General features: G+C 41.2%; 1 protein-coding gene across 2 annotated transcripts; it reads left to right on the top strand.

The window, feature by feature from the left end:
* Positions 1-3164: 3164 nt before the first annotated feature.
* ctdsp2 (CTD (carboxy-terminal domain, RNA polymerase II, polypeptide A) small phosphatase 2) lies at positions 3165-11813 on the top strand. 2 transcript variants are annotated; one of them, XM_026368352.1, is made up of 7 exons: positions 3165-3826; positions 6187-6353; positions 7470-7568; positions 7960-8016; positions 8644-8736; positions 9795-9980; positions 10137-11813. In XM_026368352.1, exons 1-7 carry the CDS (start codon positions 3766-3768, stop codon positions 10260-10262), a joined length of 789 nt encoding a protein of 262 aa, XP_026224137.1. In that variant the 5' UTR covers positions 3165-3765; the 3' UTR covers positions 10263-11813. The 2 variants fall into 2 exon arrangements, with proteins under 2 accessions (XP_026224137.1, XP_026224136.1); XM_026368351.1 differs by having other exon boundaries at positions 3166-3826; positions 7467-7568.
* Positions 11814-12659: the final 846 nt, after the last annotated feature.

Raw genomic sequence — 12659 nt, 5'->3', positions numbered from 1 at the left:
CCTAGCAAAGGCCACTCAGGGCAGGCCTGTGAGGTGGGTGGAGGAGGGGAAAGGAGGGATTGGGGGGGGGGGGGGGGGGGGGACTCTTCCAGCAAATCACATGATTGTAGACCCTACAGTCCCAGCCCTACAGGAGGCTCAGATGCTGCAAGCACATTTCAACAGCTAGTTTGTCATGAGCGAGATTGGATGTGGCTAATGCATGGCAGAGTACGTGAGGCTATAAGCAGACACTGTGCAGTCCCAGGTGTGAAATGTAGAAATAGAAACGCCTGATGGCTGGAGTGTGTGTGTGTTTGTGTGCGGGTACAAGAGGTTAATGTGAATTTATTTTCCCGTCATGTCTTCATGTCATCACTGATTTTTCCTGTTTTTGTGGAATTTTGTCCCATGTACCATGTAGCTAAGTGAGTGCACCCAACTTTCTGGATCTCCCCCAACACATACTGGTGTGTTTGTTCAAATATCTTGATGGCATGTAAAAGATGAAAAGAAGTCGTTGATTTATTTCTGCATAGAGATGTCCTTGAATTACGATGCTGCCTTATTACTGTGGTGTACCAGAGCCGACTGATTTAATGATTTGCAATTCTAAAAGCCATTAATTGTGAACTTGTATTATAAACAAACACTTGCACTGAACAAATACAATAAAACCACAACATGGAATATGAGCGCAGGACGTCAGAATTATTAGAGAAGCATCACATCATCTGCTGTTTGTGATTTGAGTAATGAATTTCAGATCTCAGGTTTGAAATGTGTTTCATTCTTATTTCACCTGGTGATGTTTGTATGTGCTCGTGCATTAGTGCTGTTTACTAACGGAAGATGGATGTAGTTTTAATTTGCATCTGATGTTCAACATTACACATTACCCTTTAAGGCCCAACCTAGGGCCTCCTTAACACTGTTTGAGCCCTTCTATCTGTCTTCTCAGAGGAATGCACATGCAACATTATACGAAAAGAAAGAGGCTGGAGGTACAAGAGAGGAGGCAAAACAGAATTTCAAGTTGATTTAATAAACAGTGGCATCAGCTTTAAAACCACATGACATTTTCCAGCTGTGCGGTCCATACTTATTTTGTATATATTTTTACCCAGTCTGTCAGTGCTGCCTTAAAATGTCCGACACCAGGAATGCAAACAGTGGGGCCATTCTTGTTTATGTCTTGCATTGTGGCCACTGTGGGCACTGGCTGAGCTTGTGGTGTAATAGGCCCACATGTGTTTGGAATGACTGACTATCTCAACTGTGTTATTCCTTTATTAACAAGTTCATTTTGTATTGTTTCTTCCTGCCTTCCTCTGATAAACACCCACACGGCGAGTTGCCATTTGTGGATGTGTCTACATCAGTTGAATGTGTGTTTTGTGATTTTTTTAAATACAACAAATATCTGCTGTTGCTAGATTTCACACCGCAATTGCACAAATTGTGCTGCTGCAACAAGATCAGTGTGATGTACTCAGAGGTTTTTGAACTTCCAGAGGATAAGAAGGCACTGCAGAACCTCTGTGCTGTAAATATAAATGTCTGGGGACCTGCTGGTCAACCACATTGCGTAACATCATGTCAAGCCTGGGTCTGTTTGTTTGAACAAGGTAAAACCGATGTGTTTTAGTCCCACATGCTCAAAAAAATCACTATACTCAGCCTAGTGGAAATAATTATAAAATGACAGATGATGTATTTGCAGCTGAGTACGACACATTTTAATTGAAACCAATAGAGCAACTACTGATGTTTTTTTGTTGTTGTTGTTGCTGTTATTCCTTGGATTTAGTCCCAAATAATGACTATTTCTATTCTTAACTGAGCTGAATCTTTACATGATGCAACCACCGTGTAATGTTTATGACCAGCAGTTCCATGGAGCTTCATTAGAGCCTGGGTGTATTGTTGCATAAATGGTCGGTGGTTGCTGTAACACAGTGGTTCCTGGAGCCAAGTCCGCCAGCATTTTTGGGCAAAACAAGTTACACTTTCATTTTTACTCTGTCACTGAGGGGAAGCGAAATGAGAGAGAAAATGAAAGGAGCCTGGGTCATTGGTTTCACTCTGCCCTCTATTACCTCCAGACATAAAGTACGACTGAGGGAGAATTACCATGTAGTTCTACGCAGAGTTGTCTCGACCAGTCGGACCCTTCGGGTGTGGAGATGTTCAGTGCACACTGTGGGGCTCCGTCAGATAAAGAAAAACCTGAAACCTCTTCCAGATAGTTCCATACATTATAGGTAAAGTGCTGTCTTTTATTAAAGGTCAACACTTTCTCCTATGTCAAAGCTGTTAACAAATAGCCTACATTAATAAACATATGCATATTATTGTAGGGGCTTATAAACCACCTATGACATTTTTATATAGGTTATGTCACCTATAAATGCTAAATAATGGATCTTAAAGTGATGTTCTAGCTACTAGAAACACTGATGCCTCTTTAATAATGCAATAGAAGCAACATAGCCTAGTCTCACTATATGTGATTCTCAGGTTCAGTGAATTCTTTATTATTATTAACATTATTATTATTGTTTCACCATTTTGTGGCTTCTGGCTTAGTTAAAGCAGAAACTGAATTGTTCGACCCTTAATGCTGCTTTGGATTTCATATAAATCAGATGTAATGACACTGATAAAACCCTGATTTTATCTATTTATGGCTATAAAGTAAAAGATCACTTTAATTTGGGCAATTTTAATTTGTATCATTTCGGTCGCAGGATGGTATTTTTAGCCTGCTGTGAGATCATATTAATTGATGTAAATATCGGTCAAAAACAGAGGAAGTGCAGACTGTAGACAACTTATATATGTGTGTGTGTGTGTTGACAATAAAAACAAACGAACAAAGAAACCACAACAGTGTTAGAAATAACGTTCTACAATTTAAGAAAAAAATATATACACGAGAAACTGGCTCCCTGCCTTTGTTAAATGGCCTGTCGAAACACAACGAGTTGATTTGTTTTTTTTTTTCATCATTTACAAACAATGTGATGAGATGCGGGGCAGCAGCGTTGGAATGTGTTCGCTGCGGAGCGTGCGGGACTGGGAGGAATGCCTTGGTCACGCCCCTCATCCCCGCCGACCAATCAGCGGGCTGAGCCCGTTTCAAGGCGCCCGCGGAGTCCCAACCGCAGAAAAACAAAGCCCCGGATAACAACAAAACTCACATTTTACACCTAAGTACGCTCCACTATCACATTTTCTGCGTCCAACCCCGCACCAGCGACCGATACTCGGTGTTTTCCGTCGCTCCACCAGGCTTTTCGGGCGATGTTGTTTATCTGTAGTAAGGGGGGGCTTGAAACCGGCCTCCCTTGCCCCATTTCCTCGGTTGTTTTCCTCCTCTCGCCTGGATTCTCCATGTTGTAGGTGCAAAAGTGAAGACTTCGCAGCGACGGGAGCGGGGGGCTGCTCGCCGACATTAGCACGATTACAAGCGATATTAGCGAGACGACGGAGTGGGACAGACGCTCAGATACCCTCCGAAAAACATAGCCAAGTGCCTTGCCCCCTCCCCAAGCGGACCTCCGAGAGAAGAAGAAGGAGAAGCGGCGGCGGGGAATAAAAGAAACCCAGGAACAAGATAACGTAACAGCCCCTGTTGTCGTCGAGGACTGTAAGTGAGGCGGATGACAAGTGAACCGTACCTCGGTGAATAGTTGAGTCGACTTGCCAATAAAACCCAATGAGGGATGCCCATCAGTGCTCGGGGACAGGATTTGAGGATTTTGAGGGCTCCGTGATTGTCAGATGGAAAGTTCTGTTATCACCCAAGTGCAGAAAGAAGACGTTCAAGTGTCACCGAAAACAGGTGAGATGGGACTGTGTTGTATATGCTTTACAAATAATGATAATAATAATAATAATAGGCACACCTGCCTCGTGTGGCTCCGAGGCTCCTGTGTGAGTGGTAGTGAATAATGGTCGCTGTTGGAGGACTGTAGTGCGCCCATTTGACAGTTGAGCGCTGCGGACGCTGTTTTGAACGCGGTCTGAGGCGCACTGCCTTCTTATGACATTCACCGAGCACATCTGTTGTGTTTACACCAAAGCTCTGGAAAATACACTGGGATGAAGTCTGGGCATTTCATAACGTGTTTCTATGCTAATGATTTGATTTAATTAATCATTTTTTTTGCCCAGCAGCTGTGACCTCGTTTGTTTGTTTTTTTTTCAGTGATCACCTGCTAATCACGCATAAAGTGAGTGAATAGAAGAGTCCAGGACGAACCTAATATCAGAAACCAGATTATGTTGATGCTCACTCTGCTTTACCACAGCCAAGTTATTCCTATTGCATCGGACGCAGCGCTCGGGTTTAAGTTCACAGCTCGATTACGCACTGGCTTTGCCATCCAGAACCTATTGTTGATCTGTTTTTGTCTCTGCTTTGCAGTGGGCGAACTCTTCTCGTGCAAATCCGTGTCCGCTTCTTAACATGTGTTATTGTGATTATCCCCGAGGTCTGCTCGGCGGTGTGTGCTGCTGTTGATCACCAGCAGCTCTCCAAACCTAGCTACTGTGGATTTATGTCCATCAGGTTCCAGCTTGTTTGGCACCTTCCCGTATCTTTACTACCAGCAGGTAGAGCGTGAGGAGCTCGTGTGTCACCGCAGGCAGCGCTACAGTACGGTGCAAACCTTACTGTTTTGCTCATTTGCAAACTATAGGTGTGCTTTTCTTTCTTTTTTCTTTTTGTTCATCATGCGCAACAGTGGCACCGCTTCCACGTTAGTTTGTATTTGACCAGACACAAAGATCCAGGCACTAGATCTGTACGGTGGCTGTGGATTAACAGTGGGACTGTATAGAAATACCAGGTGCCGCGGTATTGACAGCGGAATGCACAAACACACCCCTCTGCACACGCCCATTGTAGCCCGTCTCAACCATTTCGTTGTTTGTACGCTTTCCTTGGGCTCGATTGAAGCTTTGCTCATTGATTGCGGCTCAGCTCATTATTTTGATTATCAGGCATTTTGCATTATTATGTTTTAGGTTCAGTGAAATTCATTCACATACCTTGCATGTTTTGTTGGAGTATTTAGCCATCTGGACATCTCTGTAGGATTCACCAGCTTTTTTCTTACATCTAGGGCAGATCGAATGTATATGTTGTGTCATACTGTGTCCCTGGGAAAACCCAATAGGCTGACATGCACTGACTGGAAATCAGGATTCATTTCTATGTGTACAAATCATGTGAACGACAAGCTTAATATTTGCAGAAAACGGTTGCCAGGATAATGAAGGACATCTGTAGAATTACCAAATCAAGCTCCAGTGTCCTTTGTCTCTTAAACACGAGGTTGCGTAACATGGTCACCGGTGTGTATGCATTATGTCTTCAGAGCAGAGTGGGTCAGGGAGGTAGACACTGTAGAATATGGAAAAAACACACATGTAAATTTGTGTGGAAACAGTTTGCTGGCACACACTTTTGGCTCTTCCTCTTTCTAGTAGGTGCTGACTGTGTTTACTGATGGAGCTGCATTGATGGATATAAATTCAAACAAGTCCTCACATGAAGCACACTTGGAGGGAACTTGCCAGAACGCTTTTCCTCCCTTTTTGCTTTTGCTTTAAGTTGTGTGTGGGGCCGGGACATCCATCGTTACAGTAACTGATCAAAGACCAGCACAGAGCACCGAGGTGTGACTGCTTGTCCGGCTCACTGACTGACTGACTGTCTGGCTGTTCTGGCCAGCTGCAGGCAGTCGTGAAAGGTCTTGGAGTTTAAAATGGTTGGAATGTTTTCTGTCTGTGTTTTCTCTTGAAGGTACTGCTGGAGAGTGTGGGTTTTCCCGCCCTCTGTGATTATATAACATGTACCAGCCATTTCCAGCAGCAGCAGCAGCGACAGCAACAGCATCGGCAGAGGCAGGCGCATTAAAAACAGATTTCATGTGCAGGCTGTGTCATCCCTGTAGACAGATGGCTTGTCCCTTTAGGTTAGGGGACGCTCGTTCCACACAATAAAAGCAACCCATACCTAATTATGCAGAATTTCATTTATCAGTGAACATTTGACATTTAAAAAAATGCTGTTTGTAACACAGCTGGACAAGCTGATGTAAGTTGTGGTATGTAATTCAAGGCTCCACGTAGCATTTTCATGTTGCCTACATGCAGTTATACTCATGACAGCCTCTCTCTCTCTGTGCTGAACAGGCCAGGTGAGCCGCTCTGCCCTGAAGCAACCTCGGAGTTGTAACATCTTCAAAGCACTCTTCTGTTGCCTCCAAGCTCAGGATGGCCCCAAACCACCACCACCGCCACTGCCACCAGCTTCCCAGCAGGCCTTGCTAGAGTCACAGGAAAATGGGACTGTTGTCAAGGTAACACTATTCGTATTCCAAGCAATCTTTCACATCGCCAAAAACAATCTGAAGACCTTAGCTCAGTCCTGCCTTTATTTTTGTTGTTTATTTAACACACACACACACACACACACACACACACACTACCTGCTATAAACAAAGCTATTTGAATAGTTTATCTGTATCATTACACTTAAACATTCTGCTGTAAAAAATGTACTTATTATTGTTTTCAAGCATTATGTTTTACAACTGCGCACTATAAAAAAAACCACCAGTGCACCTGCTCTGAACATCTTGAAACCTAACCACAACTGTCTGCGGATATGGAATCACTTTGATGTGCACTCTTGATCCTCTGAGGAAGATAAGAGACACTATCAATCCTTTAGGCAGATGGCGAGTGTGAGCAGAGAATGGCTTATTGTGCGCCTCATAATTGCTGAGGTGGAGGGAAAAAAATATAATAATAAAACCTCAATGCCTGCTGCACACGGCCGGCCATGCTGGTGAACGCTGTCAGCCCGATTAGAGCTTCAGCACCATGTAAGGGGCATTTTAATGAGATGCCATGTTTGTTCACATTGAGGAGTGTCCTCTGGCATCAGCAGGAAACAGGAAGCAGCATCTGTAGGGCCTGGTTATTGTCTGGCAGGCACTCACTGAAATGAAACTGAATTAAACGTGCAATGGGCTTGTGAAAGATGATAGTTGTAACCCATGGATTGGGTTTTTCTCAATCTTAATTTGCCTTCTAGAATAGATAGCTTAGTGTTATGTAATATATAAATAATTAATTTTAGTGTGGTTGTGCTCATAAAGAGCCTGGAATGAAACAAAATGAACATAAAGGGAAGATTGGATATCTGAAAATTAGATTACATCAAGGTCATTTGTTTTCCCTGCAGGTGAAGATGCTTATGTATATACAACAAAGATGCTTTTACAGTAAATAATTAAGCGCACTCCATCATGGCATACCTTCCTCAAACTGCGTCTTATCTAATTTCCCAGGGGTAAACTCAAACAGCCAAGCTTTGGTTTTCATATGAATCACAGTTCTTTTGGGAGTAATCAGGCTCAAATCATATAGATGTTATTAAAAAACATCTCCTTTGTGTGTCTCCTCAGCAGGCTCAACCCAACCTCCTGCCTGAGGTGAAGGCCCAGGACCAAGGGAAGATATGTGTGGTCATAGACCTGGATGAGACCCTGGTGCACAGCTCATTCAAGGTACCACAGCTATTCACTTGATCATCAGATAAGTTCATTTTTGTATATGCCAGTCTTCTGCCTTGTCGTTTCGTCCTTCAGCTTTCTTTCTTCTCATTCCCTAGAAATAACACGTTTGTCTGATAAATCACCGTATTATATACTTGACTATACTTACATGTAGCAGTTGTGTGTGGGTCTGGTTGTGCTGTGTTCCTGCATTAGTTTCTTCGCATGTTTTTGAGGAACATCCAGCATATTATATTTTGCTTGCTTTGTAATGTGATTTATGTCAGCATTTGAGGAGTCTGGCTCTAAGTGTTCAGCTGTTATGTAATGCCATGTGAATGTACACATAGGGCCTCATGTGAATAAGCATGCCAACCGTCTCCCTCTGTGCTCTCCCCCCCAGCCTATTAGTAATGCAGACTTCATCGTGCCTGTGGAGATAGAGGGGACCACACACCAGGTAAACTAATGTATGTGTGTTTGCCGTGGAGGGGAGGGGGCTGTGTTTGTGTATGTATGTTGGTGCGTTTGCAGCAGTTGCTGAGCTGAAAAGGGATGGGTCTTGAAACTGATCAGCCAGGGTTTTCAATGATGGGTGAACGGAGCCCTCTGCTGGCCAGATGTTGAAAAAGGGACACCCAAGTGGAAGTGGACACATCAGCAAGAAAACGTGTCATGTCAGCCCAGTCCATCGAACACACTCATTAAAAAGTTATAGAGTGCATGTTAGGTGCTGTGTTAAGAAGACATTGCTATAATGCCTAACTAGCACCATGTACTGTGCCATTTGTCCAACTATGGTGTCGAGCCTCTATCTGTTGGACATGAGGAAATGTAATTAACTCAGAAATGTGATTCCTGGGACCCCGTGTGCTGGTAAGGAATCCTCTGTGGGCCTCTGCCTGGTTCAAGTAATCCAGGATAGGCTGGTTAACACTGGCACGGCCTATTCTTGATTACTTGTTTCAGGAACTGGCTATTAGCAGCCAACGGATGGAAATGATGAGTTAATGATCCAGATGTAAAGAAAAATGAAGGAATGAAATGACAGAGGAACAGTTGACTGAGGGTCTGTTTGTTTTTACAGGTGTATGTACTGAAGAGGCCACATGTGGATGAGTTCCTGCAGAGAATGGGGGAGTTGTTTGAATGTGTGCTGTTTACTGCCAGTCTGGCTAAGGTACTTTGCATCAGATCCTTAAATAGATCTTCATATTTTATTCAGCGCTATGTATCTTTTGTTTGATGCAATGTGTGACCTATCAGATGTTGTTCTGCTTTCTCTCACTTTTTAGTTCTCCTTTTACTGTGAGAGCAGTAGCCTAACATGCTGTTAGTCACCTTATTAAACATACTACTCTCAAGCTTCCTTGTGTTTCTGTGCTTAGTTGCACCAGCTGTTCTGAAGCCTAAGTCATTTAGTCATTTACACGATATTAGCCAACTTTTGTTTAAATTATCTCTAATTGAGTTTTTTGCTGCTTTTCTACATGATTGAAATGAAATTGAAATGCACTGTACTACACACTAGTGGCCAATTTTCACTGCAGGGACTTTTCCTGGGGACCACAAACCTTTTGAAGAACTTGGTTCCTTTCTACTTGTGCTTCCACAAGAGGAACTAGGGTCTAAATTTAGTTTACCTGCAACACAAACATACCTGCTCAAAGGGTAGTACTTTCTGGAGATTGAGAAACCAGGAAAGGGCGAGGGTGTGGCTTGCAGCATTGAACATTACTGATTACTCTTGGTCTTTAGTTCTTGGATCTAAACGTCCGAGGAAATTTCCAGTGGAAATGCATCTTAGTCCTTATGAAGAGCTTGTTGGTGCTGGTTACTTACACATACAAATTGCTATATTCATTATATTAAATTACTAAATAGAACCACTTAGTAGAGCATAGTTTTATATTACTAGTACTCAGTGACTTCTACTAACATAAATCTCCTGCAGCTGTGTTACAACTTGTAAGGCTGCAGTAATCTCCTTCAATTGAATGATTACATCCAGTTCAGTGAGCCACGAGTTGAAGGGTTGTAGATAGTACGAGTGACTTTACAAGTCAAACTTAGGAATGGATTTATGAACAGCTGGTACAACCTAACCTGGATGAGTAGATTCTAGTTGTGTAATGTCATTTGCTGTTAGTGTAGAAATCCACCAATAGTAGACTAGCTTTACTAGTCCGACCTTATACATTCCGTCCCTGCTTTTCCCTCATCCACCACCTTCATCAGTACGCAGACCCAGTGACAGACCTGTTGGACCAGTATGGTGTTTTCCGGGCCCGATTATTCCGGGAATCGTGTGTATTCCACCAGGGCTGCTATGTCAAAGATTTGAGCCGTCTGGGCAGAGATCTTCACAAAACCCTCATCCTGGATAACTCTCCTGCTTCGTACATCTTCCACCCTAATAATGCTGTAAGTTTGGATCTGCTTCAGTTGACTATGAAGTACCTTGTGTTTGTCAAATTTAAGACACATCAGCAATGCATTACAATTGGCTTGGAAGGTTATAAGTTCTTTTTATCTTTAATTTGTATAAAGGGCAAAACTGAGAGTTGTTGTGCTTGTCAGGTTCCTGTGTTGTCATGGTTCGATGACGTGGAAGATGCTGAGCTGCTCAACCTTCTGCCTGTGTTCGAAGAACTTAGCCAAGCTGATGACGTTTACACAAGGCTGGACCAGCTTCGTGGACATTAAGTGCACAAGAGGCCTGCAGAGCTCCTGTTAGAGTTCAGCCTTTAAACTTACAACAGAACCGAATACTAAGTGTAGTTTCCAGGCATTGAGCTCATAGTGTCTGTACAAAATCCTGCCTTGAGACAATTGCATTAACTTGGGGTCAAGGAAATTCCAAGCCTGGAAAACACAATGTCTTTGGCTTGTAGAAACCTATAGATCACAATCTGAGGCTTTTCCTCTCAGCGTCAGCGCTGGCAATATTGACAACCACTATTTGAAAGCACTACGAGAATGAGCAGGATACAACAACCAAAGCAGTCACACCATCACAATCACTCCAGTTACTGAATATTAAAGTGGTTCTTTTGGCAAAGCAGAAGCCTGCCTGCCCTGACTTGACTTTTGGACATAGTGTTTTTTTATTATTGTGCCTTTAAGGAACAACGAAAAACAACAGCTCCTTTCTTTTAAATTTCCAGATTTTATACATTTACTGATTTGTTTTATAAGAAAAACTATTTTTAAATCATAAACACAGTTTTTCTATGCAACCCAGTTCTGTCATTACATAGACAGTGTACCTCTGCAGTAACCAATCAATTACTGCATTCAGCAGATGAAAATGTTACTGTAGCCTTATTTACTTTTTAATGGGCAGCAAGACATAGGTATTTTGTTCATTTGTAACATAATCTCAAAACATGCAAATGTATGCCATTATAGGTCTGATTGATATTTGATATTATTGGTTAGTAGTTAAGTAAACAGGGCGAACGTTTGTCTTTGTCACTGGAATGTGTTGGCACATAGGATGACCATAAAAGCCACAGTAGTTTTGAGTCAAGGTGGTTGATTTGTTACTATGTTTTTAATTTTATTTCTATATGTCAGAATACTTGCACTTGTTTTATATTGACAGTGCTGAAAGTAAAAACGGTGCCTTTGAAATTCAAACAGATAATGGTGTTCTTGCCTGAACAGAGATTTGTAAGGCCTACACACTCTGATGTGTCATGCTGAGCGTGAGAAAACAGTCCGGAGTAAGTGTAATGCCATGTGGCTGTGGTTTTTCCAGTGCAACACTTGAAACTATCAAAATTTTCTAACATGTTTTTGTGTTTTTTCTATATTTATTGGCCAAAAACCTGTATTGTTAAGTACTTCTTAATGCTTAACATTTTGTAATGTAATCCATTTGCCTACTTTGAGGCTGGCCTTTTGTTCCACTGTTTCATCTGTGCCTAAATAACAAACATTTTGCTGTCAGAGTTAATGGATAAATCATTTAAATCAACAAATACTTACAATCCTGCAAAAACTGTTGGTGTTTCCTGGGTAATATGGTTCCTCTATGATGTTTAAATTCTGATGCCTGTAAGACCAGTAAGATATGACAATGAAAATGGACCAGTTTTGATGACCAAAAGTATTTGTTAAGACAGTCACAATTTGTCTTTGTGTAAAAGAATGAACCAAGACTTGTTTTGTCTACCTAATCTGACCAAAACGACAAAAAAGACAAGGTGCTACCAATTTTTTATTTTCAAATAAAAATTGGTTATATTTTAATGTGTTTGTATTGTTGTTCATTGTTTTTTATAAATGATAAAATTGATTACCTGCACGTTGTTTTATATAGCCAATCATTTTCCTTTTAAATCCTTAAATATTTGTATACAATTGAGTACTACTTAACATCAAAGGGTTAGAACATTTTCATAAAAAGTGAAAAAATTCTCCTTTTACTGAAGAGTATTTTAGCATCTTAATACTACTTGTATTCAGCATTATACATAGATCCAGACACTGGCCAATACAAATACATTTTACACTTTACTAGATGGTGGACAGAGGTGGAATGTAACATTTACTGAAATACAGTACTGCACTTCAATTTGTACTAAAACTATAACAAACCTTCCATTTTATCATACTTTTTTAACCTTTTAATCCATTACAGTACACTTGATTAATTACAATGCAAATTAATTAATGCAAATTACATTATATTGTAAAAACCTCATTTTCCTAAAACAAGTAGGGAGGAATTGTTGGTGCAATCAGAATACTATGTTCAGTAGGTTTTGACTTCTCTCTTTCTACTTCTGCTCCAAAAACAGGTTGGGATGGTAGCTTGGAATGCAAAAAAAGAGGCAAGTTGCCCCATAATTATGAAAAATTACATTTTAAAAGAAAAAGGCCTATATTATAGACTGAAGTAATCTAAATAAGTGTATATGGATCCATGTATTTTATTTTAAAATTTGTTTTGTATGAAAAATATTTCACTGAAAAATAGCTTCCAAATAAATACAGTGGAGTAAAGTGTACCTAGTAATATTTCCCTCTGAACTGTAATTTGGTTAGAATAAAATAGCATTACATTTAAATACATTAGTGCAATTATCTAAAAAA

The sequence above is a fragment of the Anabas testudineus genome, chromosome 7, assembly GCF_900324465.2.
Source record: "Anabas testudineus chromosome 7, fAnaTes1.2, whole genome shotgun sequence".
In the NCBI taxonomy this organism is placed as follows: domain Eukaryota; kingdom Metazoa; phylum Chordata; class Actinopteri; order Anabantiformes; family Anabantidae; genus Anabas; species Anabas testudineus.
This window is presented reverse-complemented; position numbering and strand designations above follow the sequence as displayed.